Below are 25,408 nucleotides of genomic sequence, written 5' to 3' on the forward strand. Positions count from 1 at the left end.
ACATGCTTAATCAGAGTTGGATACTTTACCACACTGTATGAATGCATAGGGCTTATTTCATATATGGCTATAACCATAAAAAAAAACACAGCATCCCAAATTATTTCCAACTACTGTACATTACTCTTATAACCTCTTAGAAAACTAGACCTCCATCAGTAAACTTATGGACAAGTTTTCAAAATGACCAGTTACCAACACTTTACTGGTATTCACTTCTAAGAGGAAAAGTTACATGAAGCTATAATTTTGTTTGTAATTCTTTTTTAATAATTAAATAGGAGAACAAATAGCTAAGATTTTTGGTAAGAACAGCAACATTTTGTAGCTTTTAAGAGTCTTCTTGAAACATAATACATTAAAAGGTTTTTCTAGGGAGGGGGTGCAGCTTTTAGTACATTGCTTTTTAAAACCACCTAAACATCACATTTCCCAGATCCATTTGCCTAATGAAGTCATCATATTGTAATTAATATATGCTATAAAAGGGGATTTAGTCAACAGAAGGTATCAATTAGAAGACCCATTCTATTTTCCCTTCCAGATGAGCAATTTGCCTCTGTATGGGAGATTCAGGATAACTGACTGACTGACACTCGGTAAGGATGACTCCTCTGACATATAGTATCAGGTAGTATTTGTACATCCAGAGCTAGTCTAATCGATATGACCTATATGAAATACATTTCACTGCTGATAAATACATCTGGGGCTAGACTCTCTCTCATCAATATCACGACTGCATAAAAAGAGGAGGCCAGTATCAGGAATTGAATGGGACTGCCCTAATTCCCATCAGCTGGAAACATTCCCCAAAGAACTGATTATGACCAGCTGGCTGCAAACTACAGACATTTGGTCTAGCATTTGATGCATCTCCAACCCATTGATTTCAACATGCACAGACTTCTAAAGGCTTGTAGGAATCTAGGTCATCTCCCCTTCCTAGCCCTGCTTTAAGAGTTCTGGGGGATCAAGCAAATTTGGGACTTAATCAGACATGGGAAAGCTCCAGCTAGTAGGATGTAATCAGAATCTGCTCTTTTTGTGCCCTTTGATTAATGCGAAATTGAGGCTGGAAATTCTCCATTCATCATTAAACTCCTATTCTTCTGTTTAGCTCCATCCCGTTTGGCTCACTGAAGAGTGCTTTTAAGCCTTACTAGCTTCAGTTGCAGGACTGGTCCCCAGTGGATTCTATTGTCATTATAGCATTATGTTCAATTTTGTTTTCCTGACTCTCTTCCCTGAGAAGCAAGAGACCCTCTCTTCCAGGGACACTAAAATCTCACTTTATAAGACAAACAGAAAGTGGAAAAAGCGAAGTAAAAGCAACATGAACACAAGAGTACACCGAGTTGGGTTTTGCTGGTTTCACAATTTTAAAGCAAACTGATATGAGTGTTTTACAATATAGGTTATAACTACTTAATTGTGAGAAGCTATTATGCAAGAATTGTTGGAAGAGGGTTTTCTGTTGGGCTTTTTTTGCTTTTTGTGGTGCTGTGGTTTTTTGTTTTAGGGTTGGGGTTTTTTTGAGTTTTGCCATGGGAAAGGCTAGCACATGAGACATTTTCCATTTTTTTGAAGAATAGTGGTTGTTAAAAACACAAATTGTCTTAAACACGAAAAGCTGCTGTAATTCAGAAATACAACCTCTGTTAATGGCCTTAGACTTTCAACATGTTTTTCTTAAGTAATTCTTACCAAATTTTTGAAGAGTGCAGTTAATTCCTTTGTAAACACAGAAAATTTTAAAAACGCTGTTCCCAAATCTGGGTCATCCCTGCAAACACAGTTGCCTCCAAATTTTTCCAGTGCTTGCGTATACTGTTCTTCATTTTCCACATGAGCTTCAAAAAGAGCAAAATATAAAAATATCAGTAAATAAAAGGTTATTGAAATTACAACTGAGCTAAAAAAAAAAACACAAAAAAAGCTTGCTAAAAATACTTACTTGATACAATGAACACTTATTATTTATGTTTTAATGCAGATATACCAGAAGTATGAAGTATCTCACTAATTCTGGTTTATGTGTATCTATCCACATGCTGTACAAAAGACAAAGCATCAAGACAAGACAATCATCTGACAGGTGACTCTAGAAAGACCCACAATATTCCTGCAGTATACTGGAGACCACATAACAGTTCTCAACTCCTGGAATGAACTTTTAGAGTCTTCTGTTAATGCTTCTATTAATTTTAATGAGAGGTGTTATGTTTAACTGTGTGCTGAACAACAGAACAGAGGAGATCAAGTGTGTTATCAGAGTCTGGGATGGCTCAGAAGGTAATAGATCCAGTAAGACTCTCAGGTCGTCTAAGGAAATGCGACTACAAACTGCATTACAGATGAGGACAAAATCCGGATCTATGTTAACTGCCTGATTCAGAAGACCACTGGGGATCTGAAGCAAATCCTAGCAGTCTGCATTTACCACAGGCCAGCTCAGTTCTCAAAGCAGTTTTGGTTCACAACAACTAGATTCTTTTCTGAGACAATGAAACTAGAAGCGGTCCACTGCTTAACAGAGACAGCAGGTTCTGAATCACTGTCTGGGCTGCACCAATACAAGTCATCCAGCACACACCTAACAACTGGGTCCTTCAGACAGCTTTGAGCTGAACGTGCTGGGGGATTATTAAGCACAGGTAATGAGATGAAATCTACGCTCAAAGCAAGTTCCCCGGATTCAAATATAAAATAAATCTGAGAAGCCTACTGATTTACTCCTAAGACACCAAATTACTTGCTTGTGTAAACAGGCCTAAAAATCCTTGTCAATTTGATTTGTGGAATTAAAGTCTTTCTGAGCCCAAGCTAATAACCATGTCAAACTTGAGCAGGTGGACAAAGCACATCATGTTGGCACCTGAGAACATTAATGTTGCCTATTTCTTATTCTAGCTGTGGCCAACTACTAATGCTTCAAAGGAAGACAGAAGAAAACCCCACGCCCTAGAAAACAAGTTATTCATTAATAGGAACAAAAACCCTTCCTTGGTCAGTACACGAGACCAGCATAAACCCTGAAGATTATTTAGAGAGGATTAATCTGTTCAAACAAGCAATGATCCAGTTTCATTTCAAGCCCATTTATATTCACCAACACACTTAATACCCAAAGGATTCTTGATGCAATGTACTTTCTCCAAATTTCCACAAATTAGTTATGCAATAAACCTGTTCAGTAAATGTGGCATGTTTCAACTTAAAAACAAGCCTGTCTGTTCACATTCCTATTTGGCCAGCCATTCAAGAACTTTATTTCTCAAGCAGCTACAAATTTTCTTTATTTTCCAATATATGAAACTAAACCCCTGTGAAGTAGTGGTACAATATTGTGTAATTAAAGACTGTCATAGAGTACATACAGAACTGAATTTACAGACATGGTATTAATTCTGCAAGTTTCTACCTTGAGTGCTGAAATTGAAGCCTGTAAAAAATACTTTGCATATAGCCATTCAAGCCCTAGCACTGAATTGTACTTTTCTCTCCTCTGCATCAACAGCAGGAGCTAAGCACTTACCAAACTTTTGCTATATGAGCTGTAGGATGAAGTAAGGCCGTTCACTAATACTACTGCGTGACATACACACACCTGTACAAACTGGCACAGACAGCAAAAAAAGCAGGATGCGGCAAGTCCCAACTCCTCTAGTTCACACAGCTACCCAGTAAAGTGAAATATTTCCATATTGTTTTCTGCATTCTGACTGCTTCCTGCATGCATCTTAGCATATTCGTACTCAGGAAAGTGGAGGTCAGGACACAGCAAAAAGAGAATGCTACCACTGCATGAAAATAAGATGAAAGGGCTGCCACCATTAATTGTTGCAGTTAGATGTGCAAGCAGCAGATGAACCATGCTGACTTTGTACCATAGGAAACAAAAGCTTTCTACTCCACACAACGTCCTCAAGAGTTTTCAATTCCCTAGCATCTTAGGGACATTATTCTGGATCTGTGTTCAGATTAAGCAAAGCCAACAAACCAACAGATCAACAGCAGTTCTGAGACACTGCTCAGAATGCTCCTATTGCAGCTACACCATTAGCTGAGCTGCTACTCCATAAGTGCTTCTGAAGAACGCAAAACTGTATTTTCTCATGGAACCCTCCAAAATACTCTCCCTTCCCTACTGTTTCTTCCCAATGGATTTAAAAAGTTTCTCTACAAACAAAAGGTTTGGAATCTACCAGAAAGACATCTGAGTCAGGTTTGTTTGAGGGTGTAGACACTTTTTTAAAAGTAAGAAACTAAATTATATACAAATTGGAGTTACTGTCTAATCCTCTATCACAGTTTCTAAGTTCACACATTAAAAACAAAATCCAAAACATGTGCATTTAATACTCCAGGAACCTATATTAAAACATCAGTAAAAGTTCTCATGAGTGCAGGGCCACAGTTTTTATTCTGTCAAAGAAACCCTAAGGACTGGCAAGTGGTTGGGTTAGTGATACTTCTGCTGGTATAAAAGCAATGCCTTTAAACCTTTCTTGCCAAGACTGGGCAGCATGAATTTAAAAACTATGCAAAAACTGCTCTAACAGGTACACTGATTATGAGGCATAGTCAAGAACTCAAAAATAAATGAGAAAAAAAAATCCTGAAGCAACCATAAAAACAGAAGATAGGGTGCCAAATAAATATGTAACAGATGACACAGCTCCAGATGAATCCTAAACCAGATCCTCCACAATCCAAAGATAACAGCTTCATTATGTTAGGCAAGAAGGAACTTTTTTCAATTAGCTGATAACAATTTTACCACAACAGCAATTCTTGTTATAACCTTCTATCTCAACACCAACATTCCCACAAGTTGTGTCAGATATTGGTGGCTCTCCAAGGTTGCCAGGCCTATCTATTTCACATGTAATACAGGTTTTGTTAGCTCTAATTGCTATGAACTGCGCAGTGAGAACAAAAGCCAACAATTGCTGTTTGCTATTCACAAAAAGCTGCTGATCCACAAAAAACAAAAGCTTCAGTTTTTTCTGCAAAGATAAACACACAAAACTCCATGAGATTAGCACACAGATCAAAATGCACACAGAACAGTTCTTTGTATTTTTATCAGCATTGAGAAATACCTGACTTTGTGCATCGTGAAAATACAAAATTGCAGCTCATCAGCTCGCTCTTGTCATGAAGTTCTCAACATACATAACGGGAAGCCTCCAAGTAGGATGATGCTTCACAAAGCAGCAGAGCCAATGTAGTCTCTGACTGCTGCCAAAGAGAGTAATTTCACCTCTCCCATGCCCTTAGCTCTTTATGATGTATATGCCTTACCATCCCAGGTGCTCATTTAATTCCATTTAAGTTGATTCCATAGAATCACAGAATCATAGAATGGTTGGGGTTGGAAAGGAACTTAAGAATCATCTAGTTCCAACCGCCCTGCCATGGGCAGGGACACCTCACTCTAAACCATCTCACCCAAGGCTCTGTCCAACCTGGCCTTTAACACTGCCAGGGATGGAGCATTCACAACCTCCCTGGGCAACCCATTCCAGTGCCTCACCACCCTCACAGGAAAGAATTTCCTCCTTGTATCTCAATCTAAACTTCCCCTGTTTAGTTTTAACCCGTTGCCCCTTGTCCTACCACTACAGTCCCTAATGAACAGTCCATCCCCAGCAGCCCTACAGCCCCCCTTCAGATACTGGAAGGCTGCTATGAGGTCTCCACGCAGCCTTCTCTTCTCCAGGCTGAACAGCCCCAACTTTCTCAGCCGACCTTCACATGGGAGGTGCTCCAGTCCCCTGATCATCCTTGTGGCCCTCCTCTGGACTTGCTCCAACAGTTCCATATCCTTTTTATGTTCAGGACACCAGAACTGCACACAATACTCCAAGTGAGGTCTCACAAGAGCAGAGTAGAGGGGCAGGATCACCTCCTTTGACCTGCTGGTCACACTCCTTTTGATGCAGCCCAGGATACGGTTGGCTTTCTGGGCTGCGAGTACACACTGAAGCCGGCTCCTGTCATTTTCTCATTGACCAACACCCCTAAGTCCTTCTTCACAGGGCTGCTCTGGATCCAACTTCTCTGCCCAACTAGTAGCTGTGCCTGGGATTGTTCCGACCCAGGTGTAGGACCTTGCACGTGGCATGGTTAAACTTCATGAGGTTGGCATCAGCCCACCTCACAAGCATATCAAGGTCCCTCTGGATGGCATTCCTTCCCTCCAGCGTATCAACCGAACCACACAGCTTGGTGTCATCTGCAAACTTGCTGAGGGCGCACTCAATCCCACTGTCCACGTCAGCGATGAAGATGTGAAACAAGACCGGTCCCAACACCGATCCCTGAGGGACACCACTCGTTACTGGTCTCCAGCCGGACATTGCGCCATTGACCACAACTCTTTGCCTGTGACCATTCAGCCAGTTCTTTATCCACCGAGTGGTCCATCCATCAAATTGATGTCTCTCCAATTTAGAGACAAGAATGTCATGTGGGACAGTGTCGAATGCTTTGCACAAGTCCAGGTAAATGACATGAGCTGCTCTACATTTGTCCATCAGTTTCATAGCCCCATCATAGAAGGCCACCAAATTGGTCAGGCAATGAAGCCATGCTGGCTCTCACCAAGCATCTTGTTGATTTTCATGTGTCTTAGCATGCCTTCCAGGAGAATCTACTCCAAGATTTTGCCAGGCACAGAGGTGAGACTGACTGGTCCGTAATTCCCTGGGTCATTCATTTTCACCTTCTTGAAAATGGGAGTTATATTTCCCTTTTTCCAGTCATTGGGAACTTCACCTGACTGCCACGATTTTTCAAATATGATGGGACAGTGGCTTAGCAACTTCATTTGCCAGCTCCTTCAGGACCCATGGATGGATTTCATCAGGACCCATGGCTTGTGCATGTTCAGGTTCTTAGTATGTTCTCAAACCAGATCTTCTCCTACAGTGGGCCTCGGGTACTAGCATGTACCCTGCACATGAAGGGTGCGCAACAAAGCTCATCTAGGGATCTGCCAAGCACTGGGGGTGGCAGAAGGAGAAGATAGTCCAGACCTAATAGAAAGAGGATAGAGCACAACTTCCCCACCTGGTAGCAGTATGACAGCTAGATAGGTTCAGCCACCTTAAAAAATTTCATTCTTACCAAGCTCATGATCAAGTAGCTATTTAAAATACACAAAGTTCAAGACTGCTATTTAACATGTACCGTTTTCTCTTCTCAGAGTTACTCATATAACTCCTCCTGATTCAGTAAGATGACTGTTTAAATTCCCCAATTTCACCAATATAAACCACCAGGAACTATTATATACTTACCCAGACCAGATATGTTTATGGCTTTGACAGATTTCTTCATCTTATAGAGAACAGTTCGGTCAACATCCAAAGCCTAAAGCAAAATAGAAAAATTAAATGCAAAATACTGGATTGCTTTCTGGTAAGTCTGTGCCCTGGAAGCCTCCTGTAATTGTAACGCTATTATGTTAGTTAACATCACACACACCCAGCACCATCTAAAATGAAACTCTTTACACGGTATCTTCTTTCAATGTTAAATTATTAAAGAAGCTTGAAACAGTTTCAAGCCATCATATATTCTGACACTGATGAAGGTACAAGCAATATTACTGCCCCAGACAGAATATTAAAAATGGAACTTAATTTCAGTTTTCCTGGATAATACAGTTAATTAATTGCACTCCCAACCATATGAATTTTCTCAGTTATGCTGAACGAAATAAACTGCCTAACTCTCAAATATCTTTCACACATTTTAAAACTAAGAAAAACTTTTCATCAACACAACATAAAATTCAAGTTTAAATCTTACCCAGAATACCGAAGCATGCACAACCAATTTGTTTCAAAGAAAGAGGTGGAAGCAGGCAGCCATTTTGCTTACTGAAGTGACATACAGGCAAACCCAAAACTGTACCACTGTTCCAGAACAAAGAAGCAGAATTATGATTATACAACCTATTTAAACTGCAAGAAAATTTAAGTATGAGTTCCAGTGGTGGCGATGTGGTCATGTCTTTAGACCCCATGGAAGAACGATACCAAACACTACAGATTATATTACTCCATGAGCGGTTTAGTGCGATACATGCTTAAAAAAAAAAAACAAGCAAAAAGCACCAAACTCATTCCAGTTTTCATTCAAAAGATTTGAGCAAATTGCAGCTGTTACACATCTGACTTACCATTGTTTTATTGCTAATAATTTGTGCAACAGAAATCATGTGGAAAAGTCAGTCCTTAGGACCCTATCCAATCATTTTAACACACTGAATGCAAAAAGAAATATTATCCCTCATATTTATGGGAATATTCTTAAACTGAATGTATTCAGACCACAAATAGCTGGGCAAAAATCTTCGCAGCATTCCATGGAAACCAAGGGATTTAGAAGCTGCCTTAACATTATAGTGCCATAGTACTGCTATATCCTTTGGAAGTTTTACCTTCAGCATCTTTGTATTTCACATCTGAAACATGTTAGCAAGAGAAACATAGAGGCCTTTTCACCTGAAATTCTGAAGTACACAGGAAGGGAAAAAAGCCCTAAGAAAGCCCGTAGAAGTCACACACAGCTCTATTCACCCTCTGCAGCAATTTGAATTGCATCCACTACACCAAACCTGTACACAGTGGGATCTCAAAGGTTAGATTACTCACCTGTCTGGATGGGAGTACACAAAGTAAACTCCCTCACTGTGTATTGGGTGAGTTCTAAAAATAACCTCAGAAAAACACCATCTGATCAGCTGACTACAGAGGAATGATAATTTCATCAAGGACTCCATCAAAGAGCAATTATCCTCTTGGAGACAAAGTGAAAGGAATGTCTTAAACTACCAGCATTACAAATAACAGTCCAAAGAGAAGGTTGACAGAGAGAGTCTGAAAAGTTACAGATTCAGCTCTCAGCTAAGACTCAGGTTTGTGTGTACAGCTCATAAACTATTTAAATCTCTCCACCTTAGTTTAGGGAAGAGGAAGAAAAAAAAGAAAAAAAAAAAGGACAGTACTTCTTGAAAAAACTTCCAACACTTGAAAAAGAGAAGTGTTGGAAGGAAAAATGCACTGGGTAAATTATGAACTTGTATTACTGTGGTCAGGGGTCCAGATCGACCTATGGATTCATAAAATCTTTTGACCCATGACTGCCTCAGTCAAAAAGCACAGACTCTCAGTGAGGGAAAACTTCAAGTCCTCTTCCTCAACTGAAGTCATCATTTTGGTTTACAACTTCTCTCAACCAGTTCATGCTTTCACTGTGATCAGGCAGTAGAAGAGCAAATGCATAAGCCACAACATAGCCAAGGTCCAACAGAAATGACAGATAGCTAATGCCCCAACACAACAATTTGAACATCTTGCTATCTCAGCCAGCTGTCCACATCAAAATTCAAAACAAGGATGATAGAAAAAAACCCCACACAAAGAGTACTGAAGGCTACAGAAGAAGCAAAACTTAAAACCCTAATGTGATGAACACATAGAGACTGCCAGGTCAGACTTCCTTGGGTACTTCCGTTCTTCCCCTGCCTGCCTTTTCAGCTGTGCCAGTGCAAGTGCTTAAGGAGATTTTGTAAACTACAGGAGAGACATGTTCTCTGTTTAAAACAATGTAAGGAAAAAAACCCCCAAACTTACTATTTTTCAGTTGCTCTCAGGCAGTCAACCCCTTTGCACAACAGAGCCCAATGGAAAAGACAATCAGAAAAACAGGAATGAATAGGAGGACCAACACAGGCTGTCCTGCAGAAGAATCCTCTGGGAACATTTCTGAACAAGAATTCAGTAGCTGCCCGCATACAGCAAGCCCTTTTACTATGCTGCTATTTCTACCATCTGTAGTTTTTTTTTGAACCCTTAACATTTCATTAGTCCAAACATTTCTTCACATTCATATTCTGAATGAATATCCATTCACAATAGAAGAGGCTTTGTAAGTTCAGTTTGTCTGGAAACCACTACCACGTTTTTATTGTGATAGCAAACACTGGGTCTGCAGTACAATGCTGAAACATCCAGGGGAACAATATGACTAAAGCAAGGTAAATACCACCTTTACTAACACTGACCTAGCACTGACTTTGCTAGCTGAGGATTTTGCTCAGCTTCTGTTGAGGTAGGTGATCCACTCTAAAGCCATGAAAATCAGAGACAAGTTATCATAGGAACAAAATATCCCACCTTCATACAAAAGCAACATGGACTCAACTTACTTCTTCCCTCTTCCAGTCATGAAAGAAAAAATCCAAAACCATAAAAAGTGAAGTAATTTGTGACAGTCAGTACTCCATGCAATTGTATTTGTATATAAAACCTAAAAGGATATTGTCATTACCAAAATGAACAAACTGTCACAAAAATACCCTACGTTTTATTTTTTTAAAATAAGAGCAGTTTATTGTTAATTGAAATCATTGATGCAGCTAGTGAGAACGGGAATAAATTTAACAGTGAAGACTGCAAAGTTGTGTATCCAAGGGAAAAATCCATATACGAACTCAGAGCTCAGGCAGAAAAACAAGTCAGGAGAATAAAGGGGTTTAGCTTATCAGATGCTCGCAGAACCACCATGGGGTGCCAAAGTGAGAGAGCCATGAAAAACAAAACCATGAAGACACAAGTTATCTCCTTCCACCAAAGCCAAGAGAACAAATTGAAAACAACAACAGAAACAACAAAGAGTCACTAAATACTACCTACTCCTTGGAACAGCCAGAAGGTCTAGGTCCAAAATGTTGATCTTAACAGCTTATCTGTGGCTCTGAAGCACTGGATTTTTGACTCTGATAAACGCTTAGAGAAAAATTATACACATAAAATGGGAGGCAAAGTAGATGTTCACCCACCAGTATGTGAAGTATGAAATAAAAAGTCTTTCTTGAACTGCACTGGTTTGTAATTATATTACTAGCAATAAGGTGCAGATAGCCAAACTTCCCTAGCCCAAGCAGATAGCTAGAGGGAATTGGAATCACAGAATCTGTGGTTTGGATTGGAAGGGTCCTTTAAATATCACCTAGTCCAACCCCCCTGCAATGACCAGGGCCATCTTCAACTAGATCAGGTTGCTCAGAGCCCCATCCAGCCTCACCTTGAATGTTTCCAAGGATGAGGAATCTACCACCTCTTTTGACAACCTGTGCCAGTGTTTGCCCACTAAGCAAATATAAAGACACAAAAGTGCTAGAATAAATAAACAACAACAACAACAACAACAACAACAATAATAATAATAATAATAATAATAATAATAAAATACCAAAAAGCATAGAATGTAGAAAAAAACAGGCTGCCATCTTGAAATGATCCCCAGTCAATCAAAGGTGTTTGGGCTATTATGGAGGCAACTAATGATCAGTACAAATTTGTCTGGGTAACTGATTGCCTGTACCTTGTGATGCCAGACAGGCTGTAGGTAGCCTCCTCTCTCCAGAATGGAGAGGGTCTTACCTAAAGTCCTTACTGGTGGTAATAAAGAGGAAAAAGATAAAAACACCAAGAAATAGTAAACTAAAAAATAATGTTAGCATAAGAACAGCTGAGTTAAATCTGTACCTGAGCAAACTGTGACTAGGAATTGGGAAAAACAAAATCCTGGAAAGCTTTCCAAACAGGAGATGAAATGGACCTGAATAACTTTATGAAAGATTAATATGTTTATTCCTATTTGTGGTAAGAAACCAGACTTGCTCCTGTGGGGGGTTTCTTCTAGTCCTCCATGCCTTTGCAAAATCTTTTGAGAATGCTGCATTTAAGAGTGGCTCTGTATGCCTAAAGGACAAAACACTGAAAAACTCTGCATCTTTAGTTCTGTATTTTAATCTTGCTTATAGGACAAAAAATGGGGAAGGAGACTTCACCTACGTTTAATTGAAAGACATTGGTTCTTATTCACAACTAGTGTTTTAAACAGGTAATTTCAGCATAAAATTTTGACTTTAGTATTGTTCTTCGTATTTTCCCATCCTTTTCTTTGTTCAAATCTTAGCACTTAAATAAAGCTGTAGTTTTATTGTACTTTCGATTTCTAATCTGTATGTTTCATAAATATATACACACAGTACCCAGATGTGCACACACATGCCAGAATGCTACCTTCCCCTAACTCAACTGCTTTGTGCACATCCAGTACTGCCAGAAACAGTGAAATTTAAAATGGCTTCCGACACTGCGTATCTGAGCATTTCTTTTTACCCACTTAGCATGCCCAGTAAACTTCTGAACCAGAAGAAAAATGACCATGTAAATCATAGAGTGGGATCACTTTGTCTTCTCATGTAATACTTCTAGTTTTGACTCAAAAAACTCCATTGCTAGACTGTGTATTTTGGCATCTGTTTATTTCAGTACAATGTAGTCAAAGAGGCCATATAAATTATTTCGTAGTCCCACTCAGTTTCAACTGATGAGCACTCAGACTTCCCTCTTTTTAAAAAACAGTAAATATAGCCTTGATTGGGGGGAGAGAGAAGGGGGACAGGGACACAATCCACAACAAATTATATACAGTACATAAGAAAATAAGCTACGTTACTGTAGAAGTGGCCCCATGCAGCATGAACTGAAACACAGAAGTGACCTTCCTGAGTGTGCCCTTGTCAGTGCAGAGGTTTTTTGAATACAGGATCTGTGTTTTCTGTTCACTTACTTTTACATGACTTCTAATGTTAATCTTGCGAAAGCATTTTTAAGGTAAACTACTTTTAACATCAGAATCTATGTGGCGTTGCAGCAGCGTATCTAGAGATTACAGATATCACTTGTTTGACACATCCAGAACTAATATGCTGTGATCAGCCTGGTATTGATCTTGTTCTCTTGACATGAATTTCAAGGCATCTAAATAAATGGTGACATTGAATTTAAATATGAAAACATTAGGCAATTTAATCAAACCTGTTGCTCATATCAGTACACTTCTTCAAAATCCATAACTAATCTCTCTAAATGTCACAGAAACTTAAGTTAGTTTGGAAATTGTTTTACCTTACAACCTAAAGCTACATATACACTTTTTAATAGTGAAAGCTAAGACATGTTTATTTTCTATGCCTGAAAAATCTAACTTTTCATTTTTCTTACTGTATTTTCCATTAGTTTATCTATCTGCACAGTTACTACACATGATCATATACAACACAAAAACCCCAATCATAAGATTACCTGCAATATGCAAGTTTTTTTACAATTCTAACTCACGTTGGGTTTTTTTCAGAGCAAGTTAAGGCTACCATTTTGGCACCTACCACAGATGCTTTGGACACACTGCTAGTGTGTTCTTCTCAAGGTATTCAGTAACACAAGTGTTAGGTATTTGGAGTGACACAGGTTGACTTGCATTCTGAGGTCCATACAGAGTGCAGAAGCAGCAATTCAAATCATAACACAAACTATTTTAAAGTCCTATATACCTGATGAGAATTTAGCAACAAACATGTCTGTAATAAATGTATTAGAGAGCGGAACCAGCATACCAAAAAATACTAAGAAAACACAGCTTTTAAAATGACAAGTAGACAGAGGACTTAAGTACCAGTTGATCAGCAGCAAAACTTCTTTTCCTCATGTAGAAACAAGGTCTAGTTTCCAGTTTCACTTGCCAATGGACAATTTTAACTGCTTTCTACTCTGAACAATAAAATGTGCCAACTAATTAGAACCAAACCCATTTTACCAGGAAGAAATAAGTATGAGACTACTGAAACTTCCTACTTGGTATGCCACAATCTGCCCAGACATTTTAAAATGATAATGAAGCTATTCACGTCCACTTCACATTGCTTAGGAAGATTTAAGCCCACTGGGAAACACAATGTTCAAACATTTCATTGCTGCTTCCCCTTCTCCCACCCCCTAAAAATGGAAAAAAAAAAATCCCCATTAAAAGAACAACCTCAATACTAACACCAATCCAAAAAACTATATTGTCTAACTAGATCTGTGCAATATACAGGCTTCTTTCTTGTGGAAGGGTTATTGCCTTATATTAATAAATATATTTAATACATTCCAGGCTGGCACAAAAAAAAAAAGGTATGTATTATTTGCTCTTTTCAGTGGAAAACAAAATGGGGGGAAAACCAACCATTCTATTTTCATCATATTTAATTGGAGAACTAAAAAAGCAGGAAGGCAGAAACAAAAGTAACTGAATATCCCAAAGATGATTTTGGCACCTTTTACAGAAGCAAAGGGTATGGGGAAAAACAAGGCAGTAGCAGCACAAACATAGAGTCCCAGGCTGTGCCAGACTCGCAGCAGAAGTCTGGGTATTTATCTTATGCAAGTGTCCTTATACCAATGCCCCATTTTTTCATGATTCAGAAAGCAATTCTCTGTAGTGGAACACAAAAATGGCCATACTGGGTCAGATCAACACTCCTTTGAACCTGATATCCTCTACCGGTAGGGGCCAAGAGCAGATGTTCAGGGCAGCAAGCAAAGCACATACACATCCTTACTCAGGGTAGTCTCCCCATTTCCAGCAATCAGTTTAAAAAGAAAAAACTATGAGGCTCTCAACCAGAAACACTACATAGCCCAACAGGGTATTCTCAAAAGAAACAAGAAGCCCAAGGTTTCTAACTCCAGACAAGGAAAGATAAAAACTATGACTTCTAACAGCTCAGCACTAGTGCCTTCATGACTGCAGGACAGCCTACTGGGGGAAGTCGTGAGGGAGGAAGGGAAAGGAGCTGGCCGATCATCACCTTTGCTCTATTTTTTATTCAAAACAGTCAAAAGTCTCTTCTAATACATTCCTTCTTACCCACAGCAGCTTCATTTTAGAAAGACTGAAATTAGCTATTTCACATTTTTGATCATTTGGATGGATTTTTTGCTGAAAGCATTTACAAAACTGGATGTGAATTTGTAAAAAAAAAAAAAAGAGAGAAAAATCAATGTATGCAATATTTTTCTCTCTTTAAGAAACAAAGAGTCCACTGGAAAATAACAACAACTAAATGCTTGCAAGTACAGCCAAAGCAGTAACAATATTTTGGAAAATAAATTATCAAGTCACTTGAAAAATAATCCTGGAGACAGGAACCTGTATGTTCTTCCCCATACTGCCCATCTAACCAACAAAGATGCAAATAAAATATTAATATACTGACTTCAGATCCAATATAAACAATTTTCTTAACCATTATATCTTTAAAATAAAATTTAATCTCACTCTCCATTTCAGCAATCTGCATTAAAATATTGGGACACTCAATAGCCATAAATACTTCTGTACTTCACCCATTCCAGTATTTCAGAGTAAGTAATAAAGCCAGAGGCTGAAGTAGATGCTGAACGTAAATAGCAATGTCCTTCCCAAAAACAAAAGGACTAAAGAAATTTGGTCAGTTAGTAAGGAAAAGAGAAGTGATCAAATAATTACTGTAGAGACAGCAGAGCAAGAATCTGCTCTTGTGCCTTACTGGGCTGGTCTTGTTTAAGTAACAAGAGTACGTTTTGACTACTCATATCCAGCAAGCACAATCATTTAGCTTTTCTAGTGTATCTTTACCAGCTATCTGATATTTGCTGTAATTAATCCTCTCTGACTCAAAAGATCAGAGATATCCACAGACATTCTATCTCTGTTATCCTTCTGTTAGAAATGAACTGCCTACACTGCTGGCCTCAATTCACTTTTCTGCTACAGAAGGTGGTAAAAAGCTTCCTAAATTATGTTATCCCCCTCCAAAATCCTCTTTCCATTCTCCTATTGTTATGTCATTTCCTCCCACCATGTATTGGGTTTCTTTTTTAAATTCTCTCCAGTTTCCTTCCACTGATCACCTTGCACATCGAGGGAAGGACTTAATGAGTGGAAAAAAAGCCCTCATAGGCATAGCCTTGTGAAAGTCATTCTAGTCTCTAACATGTTCTAGCAGAAGAATTATAAAAGCTTTAATCTGGGTAATTACTTTATTTGTAGTGTGCATGTGAACCAATGTTCCAGAACATTATACTCTACAGTAGCTAAGGCAGTTGATTTGTATAAATAAACTCTTGGGTGTGAGACCTGTCTACTTAAGAGACTGTGAAGGTACACAGACAGACATGCAATAAAAAAAGACAGGGTTTATTGCAGAATTGTCTCTGCAAATTCCCCTTCCACAAAAGCATTATTTCTCCAGCATCTGGGTTTGTGGTTCTTGCAGGCCCAATGCCAAGGCAATCTGTCTGAACAAGCACTGGTCTATTTGGCAGAAAAATGTAGTAAACATTTTGGCTAGAAACTATTGTGCATACAACTAAAGGTACACACAGTGGGAAAGAGGTATTACAACTGCTTTGGGAAATTTGGAAAATTAGTACTTTTAAGTAAAAGGTAATTCTGCTGCAAAGGTAAAACATGGGAAAATCTGACACTGCTCTATGCTGTATATAAAACCACACTTGAGCATGATGACTTTGTACAATCACTTTATTTTTTCACAAAGCAAAGATACGAGGCTTAGAAATCAGAGTTCCTTAACAAACCACTTCCATCACTGAAGAGAGATCCCAAATGAGAGGTTCAGAGCCTACAAAATATTACATCATTAATACAAGTCACTACATGATACTGTTGCATGCTGAACAAAAAGGGTGCTGCATCTATGTATTAATCACTCCATTTCCATATGTTCCCTCACTACAAAAAGCTGGAAATGCAACACATACTTAAGCAGGGATCAGACACCAAGCATTTTTGCATAATAAAAGCTCTTGCCTAAGAGAAAAGAATGGAGGCCACTTATGCCAACTATTTCTCCAGAACACATCCACCTCCCGTATTAAACAATTTTTATACTGAAAAATATATTTTCCTTTTTATTTCACCACCAACATTGCAGCTATCTGATTTCAAAGGCAATATGACTGGACTTTATAGAGGTCATAAGCAATGTAATAAACTTGACGCACTTTCTACAATGGCTCATTTTTAAACAAAGATTGTGTAAATAAAACTCCCTTATTATTTAATTGTTGCTTAATTTTCCAGCTGCACTAGCCAATTCCTGATACCCATGTCCGTGTATTTAGTATTACCTGCTTCAACATCCTAAGATATATCACTATGTAAAACAAAGTAACACAGATAACAAGATAAAGTTCCAGTGACAACTGTCTTGAACAGCCAATTAATATCCCTCAATCCATGTCAAAATTCTCTACTTCTGAAGTTTCCTTTCACAATTTAATACATATTATACAGTTAATCCTTCAGTTTCATTTGCCAGTTCTCACATGAAAGCCCTGTGTCAAATGATAAAAGTTCTTAAAACAAGTAAATTAGCAACTAAAGCAACAATTAAATAATAAATAAGGGCATTTTATTTATACACCCTTTTCTCTTGAAACACTAAAATTGTTTCGACTTTATAGTGGCTTCCAGACTTCAGCCTATGATTTTCACTCCAACCTCTCCATAATTCAGCACACCAACTTCAAAAACCTCTGCAGGGTCTCTCAATAGTTTTCCCTCCATTAAAAAGAACTGCCTGATATCATAATTAACAGCAGCTAATGCAAATGTAAGATTAGCCAACTTATGGCAATCAAACATTTGATAACATCAGTATCTTCCCCTTTTGATTAAATTGAAAAATGCACCAATTTCAATTTTTTTTGGATGCTTTGTCATACTGCAGATGTGGGTGAAGAGCTCGTTTTTATTGTATAAATGAATAAACGTAATATTTTGTGAATTTCCATCTGAGAATCTGTTTTTCAATAAAAGAATGCATCCAAACCGTGTCATCTACTGTCATTCATTTTAGATGCCCAACTGGAGAAATCTCAAGACAATATTACAGTCTTAAAAACAACGATCTTAAATTCTGCTGGAATTTCAACAGCTATCTCTACAACCAAAATTAACAGGCGCTCCTGTCACTAAGGACATCTTCCAAAATAATCCAAAATTACAGAGTTATTAGTGCACCACATAGCAGACATAAGATACCATTTACATCATATTTGATGTAAAACTAAAACCTTTGCCAAAATAATCAGGGAGTTCAGGGAGTTCATGTACACAGAAGGTATCTATAAAATGGAGTACACAGTACTTCCCTATACCACTGATCATTAGGAAGGTAAACTCACACACAGCTGCTACCTATGCTAAAACACTGAGCAACTTCTGTGTTTTAAATTCAAGCAACTTAGAACAGAGAAGCACACCCAGGTCTATCAGCATTTCTTAAAAGTTCTTTTAAAAAACATGGAAACAGGTACTGAATCAACTGACTGAAAATTAAGAGAAAAATGCCTGAATGTATCTGTAACCAAGCACCATCTGTCCCTGCACCATCAGCACATCTATAGGGCTTGGGGGAGAAGGAAGGCAGTGGCAAACCCTACCACTCCATCCCTAGCAGAGAAGACTGACTGAAAATACTTAGATGAAAAGCTCATCATCCACACCTAGAGCAGCTAAGCAACAGAAGAGAATGAACTAAGCAAAAGAATGAATGAAACCAAAACAATAAGCAGCTTACAAAAGATTTACTACTTCATTGCTTCTTCAATGCTCCTCTCTTCAGCGCAGCTAGCATCTACTCTACATGGAGATGAAAGTGTAGGAGGACTCTGCTGGTGTTTTTTCTGTTGTTGTGCAACATACACCTACAGTTCCGGAAAACAAACAAATGATTAAAAACATGTGCTTTGCAAGACTCTATAGTGCATGTTTTGCATGTGCTAAGGAAATTTCCACTCCTATTGCTATAGCCAAACAGTAATCCTGTTTGATTGAAGGGGATTAAAATGATTAGCAAATGCATTTGTTTCTAAGTTGCCTTCCCTAGAATACACTCTAATTTCCCTTGAAATTCCTAGGAAAGAAATCTTTCACTAACAAAGAACAGAAACTATAAACAGAAAGAAAATAATCCATATGAATGTTCACATTGCTTCACTCTTTTCTCCCTTCCTATATGTCTCCTAAATGTAGAACCAAGCTTTCACGAACTTAAAAGTAATTTGTTTAGCTTGTTCAGCTGTTTTGATGTATCTACACACATACTTAGCATAATGCCTAGACAGAATTATGGATTTCAGACTACAACTACCTTGATAATCTGATCTTTAATCAGGAATATCTGAGGGGTCCACAAACAGCAGACGGTTCTATACACCACACTGCTCCAAGATAATGAGGAGCAGAGTTTCAGCCTTCCCTCTCAATTCCCTATTTCTTCTTGGTTTAACAATCAGATACAAGAATTTACACTGTAGTTTCTTTCATGTTAACTTTTACAGCCACCTCAAAGAATATACTCCAAAGGAATACATTGTGCTGTGCAAGGTCATTCAACAGTAAATATTTTTGTGAAACAGAGTTCACATATACAAACAATCAAATTTTTCAAATTCTATCTAACATCTACTCACTGAAAACAAAGATTACTACTCTAGATGAAAGTACTGAATCACACTACTCAAGCTTATTTCCTGCAAGGCAGCATTGCTCAGGAGAAACAAAGCTATTCAGTTACAGTGCTGTATCTCATTTCCTCCATCAGTAAATTTTCCCCCACAAGGTAACTTTCTCTTTCCAATTAAAATTAAGATATATACAACAGCTGAAGTCTGCATAATACACCATACTGTATCACATTTTCTGGATATATAATGTGCAGAACTCTTCTGCTCTCCTTAACTATAGGGTAGGATGTAGCTATGATACCACCGTTACCCACTTTTCTCCATCACTGTTCCTCCCCTGCCTCATTACTACACTGATCCTTTTCACATTAGCCCTCCCTCTACGTTCTCTGTCTGGTGTTTTCATCCTCCTTCCTACATAAACACTGCTGCACTCCCCCTTCCTTTGCAGTTCCTGTTAATTCCGATACCCCTGAACCCCAGACTTCTGATGCATTTCCTTATCCACTCCTTAATACTTCTCCCTATATTCCAGTTCCTGACCCTCACAATCCTGTTTCATCACAATACTTCTGCTTTTGGATGACTCTCAACTCCCAGTTTGTCTTTAATTCAAGTTCGCTTTTCCTGCTTTTCACTTCTGTCTGATCCTCATATTACCTCTCAGACATTTCAGCTAGTACTTTCCAAGTCTTGCTTTTTATTGCATTCCCACTTTTTGTTGCTTCTTAGCCAAATTTACTCCTCCACTAAGCCCTACATTGATGTAAACTTCATTAAAGAAGTCTGGATTTAGTCCAAATAAAAGCTGATGGTCATCTTAATAGCAAAAAAATTTCTTATCTAATACCCACTCTTCAAGCTTATGTTTCTTCCCCCCCTCCACTCCCCACACTGAGAGCAACTATATACAGTAAATACTTTGCATGCAGAACAGCCTGAGACTGATGCTAACAGTGAGACCTTGTGGGGAAAAGGCTATGAAAAAAAGGGAGAAACAATCTCACCGTCAGCTTGCAATAAGATCAGTAGTTACGTACACCTAACCACTACCAAAAACCAACGAAACAAACAAACAAACAAAACAAAACCCATCTGTCTGTTAAAATCACAGAATCATAGAATAGTTAGGGTTGGAAAGGATCTTAAGATCATCTAGTTCCAAGCCCCCTGCCATGGGCAGGGACACCTCACACTAAGCCATCTCACCCAAGGCTTCCTCCAACCTGGCCTTGAACACTGCCAGGGATGGAGCATTCACAACCTCCCTGGGCAACCCATTCCAGTGCCTCACCACGCTAACAGGAAAGAATTTCCTCCTTATATCCAATCTAAACTTCCCCTGTTTAAGTTTTAACCCGTTACCCCTTGTCCTGTCACTACAGTTCCTAATGAAGAGTCCCTCTCCAGCATCCCTATAAGGCCCCCTTCAGATAAAAATGGACCAAAGCAGAGATTTTTAACTCTACTCTGGCTGTAATTGCCCTCTACAGCTTTACAAGTGTAACTCTCAGTAATTCTATTTTTCCATGAGAAATTGCCAGCACAGATGAAAGAGTAAACAAGGAGCTACACAATTTGTCCTAACATGAAGTTCTTGAGCATCTGACTATACTACAACTTCAAACATGAAAGCATATGTGAAAGTACTGCCTACTTGCATAGCAGTGGCAGCTACTTGTTCACAGTTATTTTTCTAGCATTTGTGGAAGCAGGAAGAGGAACCAGTTACTTTGCTAACCTGCCACTCCTCCAGGGATACATGCAAGCTATGAGCAAGAACACTTCTCCTCCTCAATGTAACAGTTTTATGGTCTGCATTTCTACATCTATTGCAAACATTTTTACTAGCTGCAAATATTTCCTTTCTCTGAACCCTTGCTTTCTGAACACTAAGCCTAAATCAACTATCATCCTAGCCTTCAGAGGATTTGCTAGGAGTATCTGCTAGTTACCATCCCAGTTCTTCCAGAATCCTGGAAGATAAGTTAACCAGTCCCAAGAAGCTGAGTACTTTAAGCTCACAGTTTTATTTACTGCATTGCTTACTTGCATCCCTCTCCCTGCTATCCACCCTACCTTCTCCCATACTTTGAGCTCAGAAACTACAGCAGGACACTCATTTAGATCTGACAATACCTACATTATCTTTAATATTGCTACATTTTAACTGTATTATCCTTTCTTTTTCTCCTCACAACTCTATGTGATTAAACAGTGATTTTGCTTTCTTTAATGTCTGCTCTCATTCCTAAAGGAACTTGACTTCTGCAAATTTGTCTTTTCTCTCATACTCTTTAATCCAAAACTTTCCTCTGACTACATGGCTTTTTCTTCCCATTTCTGACAGGCCTGGCTCATCTGGGACATTCTTCTTGGTGTTTTTCCTCACAATTTTCCCCTTTCTTAGGATAGCTCATGAACATTCTTCCAGCTTTAGTACATAACATCTTCAGATCTGCAGAGCTCACCAGCACTCAGTTTATTGACTTGTTCCTTAAATATATTTTTGCTTGTTTTTTTGCTTTTAGTACACAATGAATGCAGCCCCAGTCATTCAAACACTCTACTTACTTCAGTGTCATCCACAAGATCCACTTAATTTCTGCTAATTCAGTGATTCTCACATCAGCTTTTCCTGCCTCTGTCATCTTGGTTTGTCATCACATAATGTGACTGAAACACAGATCTTATTTATTCCTCTTGCACTCTTCCTCCATGCTTGCAGTGTTAGCAGACAGCCTGCTTTACAAGACCATAACCAACAGGCTCTCTTAAACTGAAAACTGTTTATCATCAACCATACAGATCTTTTCTGTATATTATCGCTAAAATACAGACTTTCACTCTAAACTAAGGCTTTTATCCATAATCTCATAATTTAATTATTTCAACATTCTGGCCTTGACAAATAGTCTTCCTCAGTCACATCCACTCATTATACTAAACCCTGAATCTCTCTCCATATTTCTAAAAGCACTTTCCTTTGCATTAAATGTAAAAAGAGTGATCTTTGATTCTAATACTTATCAGTAGGCAATACCAACCATCTCTTGTTTATTCATGACACCCCCTCCCTCTGATCAAACTAACTCCAGCCACAGACACCCATTAGTTTTTTTTAAATCACGCCTTCATGTTTTCCTACCAAAGCTTAGTTGGTGCTTATCTTACCAACACTTACATTTTATAGCTTCCACAAACTCTTCTGAACTATGTATCACTAAACATAGAATGGAAAGGAGAGCAAAGATGGAAGACAGCCTCACAGCTGGAGAAGCTACAGAAAGATTTCACATGGAGAATGTCTCTTCCTCCCTCTCTAGCAATTTCATAAAGAACATAACATTTACTCAGAGCCAGTGAGGACTGAGGGCAAGTGAAGACTCTTGCTGTGAGCCCATCCATAAGAGACACCCCAACTCAGTGGGAAGGTCATGTGAGCCCCGGCCATCGCTCTAGTACCATGGACAGGGCTGGGCCAAGGCTGCCAGTGAAGGGGCAAAGCACCACTGACCTCTATAGATGTCAGGCAAAGCATCACTGACCTCTGCAGCAAAGGGGCTTTGATAAGTTAAGAGAGATAAGGAGACCCTAAACATTAAAAAAGTATGAGAAGCTATACCCAATACAGAGGAAAGAGTTAACTTAAATAGGGCTAGGCCCAACTTTCTCAGAGCTAGTAAATACACACGGAAGGTGCAAATGATTAAAAAAAAAAATAAAAATATTTAAGAGCTGAACTACAGTGTTTAAAAATCACTAATGCACACGAATAAACCACTTCACAGTGACTCAGCTACAAACAAAGCACACTAGTCAGGTCCACCAACTTTTCTTCGATTCCTCCACCTCATCAGCCATGTCCACTTGACATGTGGACTATAAGTGCTTTGGAGCAGGGATTAGACTTTTACCCTGTGACTTTGCAATGCTTTTCAGAACAAACACCCCACCTCTACCTACCATTGCTGTATATTATGGTTAAAAGAGAACAATATGAAGATAAGAAGAGGAAGTGAAGGTGGATTAAACCTAAGCAGAATTAGCCACTTCCCACACCTACTCTCTTTTAGCATCAGCAAGAAATATACTAAATCCAGATGATTCTGAGAAATGCAGCGGCGCTAGGGAAAACTCAAAAGACAAAAGCCACAGTTCATGAAATCCTTCAGAAGAGTACGTATTTTCCATTGATCCTCCTATGGGGAATGGGAGCATTCGGTAACAGAAAGCAGAAACATCATTAGATGCACCAAAGTAAGGTGCACAGCAAGCTACTTAACATGGCTTCAAACTGTTTTAACTGCACATTGTCTGCACTTTAAAGGTTTAAGGTTCTAATTCTGCATTTTAAAATATGCACAAAGCTCCAGCTGAAGATCTGCAGTTTAGCTCCTGTATTTCTGCAACTTCCATGCTCTGTATTCCTCTCAGAAAGAAAAAAATTCCCACACTCCTTTTGAAATCAGCATACCATTTGTGTCAATGACTTTCACAGAAACCTCTCTGGATGCTGATGACAGAGAATCACAATTCCAGAAAGGAAGTAGCAGTTGACATAAAACAAACAAAAAAAAGCTTTAAACAGCATATAATTAATGAACTGTAGCGAGTTAAGAAAAGTGTGAAAATACATTCTAGCAAACACCACATTATGTTGGGCAAAGATATATTTTAATAAAAGGAAATTTATGAGTAATAGCAGTAAATTTCTCAAAATGCACTGCAACATATGACATTTCCTACTCCTTCTCCAAGTACACAAAAACACCTTCTTCACATAGTTTCCCAAAACAAGTCACAAACATGTACTATAGGAAGACAGAACTCCAGTCCTGAAGACCTGACAAGCAAAAAATACATAATGGGGAAAGCAGAAATTTAAAAAAACCCACACATGTCTTCAGTCTCATATTCACCCACTCTATCAAGCTGGTATTCCTTCTTGCCCTTGTTAGCTTCGTAGAACCAAAATGGAGCACAGAGAGTTAAAGAATTTTAACATTCAAGAAGGAACAAAACTCTATAAGCATCAATCCCTCATGCCTCTCCAAGCCAGCTGAAAATGGTGGGATTGCCTCAGGTGGCCTATAGAACAAAGGCAGGTAGAGGCCTGAAACTGCAAGTTATGGCTTTAACATTAATTGCATGGATTTTACAAAATTCCTGGACAGTGGCTTTTAAATAGACCTCAAACAATTAAACTCTGCTTCTAATCAGAGAACTAAGACCATCCTCACTACTACTGTACTGTTTCTTTTGATTTTATGTTTTCAATCTTTCCATCACATCTTCATCCTGTCTACTTCTTACAAGACATTCATCCCAGCAGCAAGAGTTACTATGGTGGGGAGGGTGTTCCCGTAATTTATTAAACTGGCAATATTTCCATTCTCCTCTCTTCATAGGGAAATCCATGCATGCAACAAAGTTTAAGTAAGTGGGGTAAACTTTGCACCTCAAGCCAACCTCACCATCAAGACATTAGATGGAAATGTCTTTGGTACATGAACTGTCTGCTACTCTCTGTTCACACGGTAACCTACACAACAGCCCCCTACCCTTCTTTCTTGGTCCACGATAAACAGGTAGAACAGAAATAAACAGGGAGGATTTTTACAGCCTTCAGTTCCAGTTTATTGTAAAACTTAATTCATGCTTAAAAAAAAAGTCACACCCTTGGATTCTAATCATTAAAATACTATAAAAAATAATCTCTAAAAATCTTTAAAGTGCACAGCTATTAGGACTACTTTGCAGGCTCCATTACAGTTTAGGGACTATTTTATTTAACTTATAGCGCAAAAAAGAAAGAAGTGTAGTAGTAACAAATAGCAGTACCAAAAATCAGATTTTTAAGCTTTTGTACCTTAAGAATGGTCACCACACATTTTTAGATCCTGGGACCTTTAACAGCAAGTCAACTAAAAAGACTAGACATTTGTCAGACTAGATTACTGATTTCAAGCAACTCCTCCCCCAGTCATGTGGTTGTGCTCTGCACTCTATCAATT

General features: G+C 38.6%; 1 protein-coding gene across 4 annotated transcripts in view; it reads right to left on the reverse strand.

Moving 5' to 3' along the window:
* ASAP2 (ArfGAP with SH3 domain, ankyrin repeat and PH domain 2) overlaps positions 1-25,408 on the reverse strand; it is a 90,782-nt gene that overhangs the window by 61,430 nt on the left and 3,944 nt on the right. For all 4 annotated transcript variants that reach the window (XR_009725203.1, XM_061351761.1, XM_061351760.1 and 1 more), the window contains exons 2-3: positions 7,311-7,383; positions 1,708-1,853 (exon numbers count right to left, since the gene is read on the reverse strand). Coding sequence is in view for 3 of the 4 variants with exons in the window: in XM_061351761.1 (XP_061207745.1) it covers positions 1,708-1,853; positions 7,311-7,383 (219 nt within the window). In the remaining variant the exon portion in view is untranslated. The remainder of the gene's footprint in view (positions 1-1,707; positions 1,854-7,310; positions 7,384-25,408) is intronic.

This window comes from Neopsephotus bourkii, unplaced genomic scaffold, assembly GCF_033783945.1.
Source record: "Neopsephotus bourkii isolate Nb327-2 ecotype Australia unplaced genomic scaffold, CSIRO-AGI_Nbou_v1 NB_595, whole genome shotgun sequence".
Taxonomy (NCBI): domain Eukaryota; kingdom Metazoa; phylum Chordata; class Aves; order Psittaciformes; family Psittacidae; genus Neopsephotus; species Neopsephotus bourkii.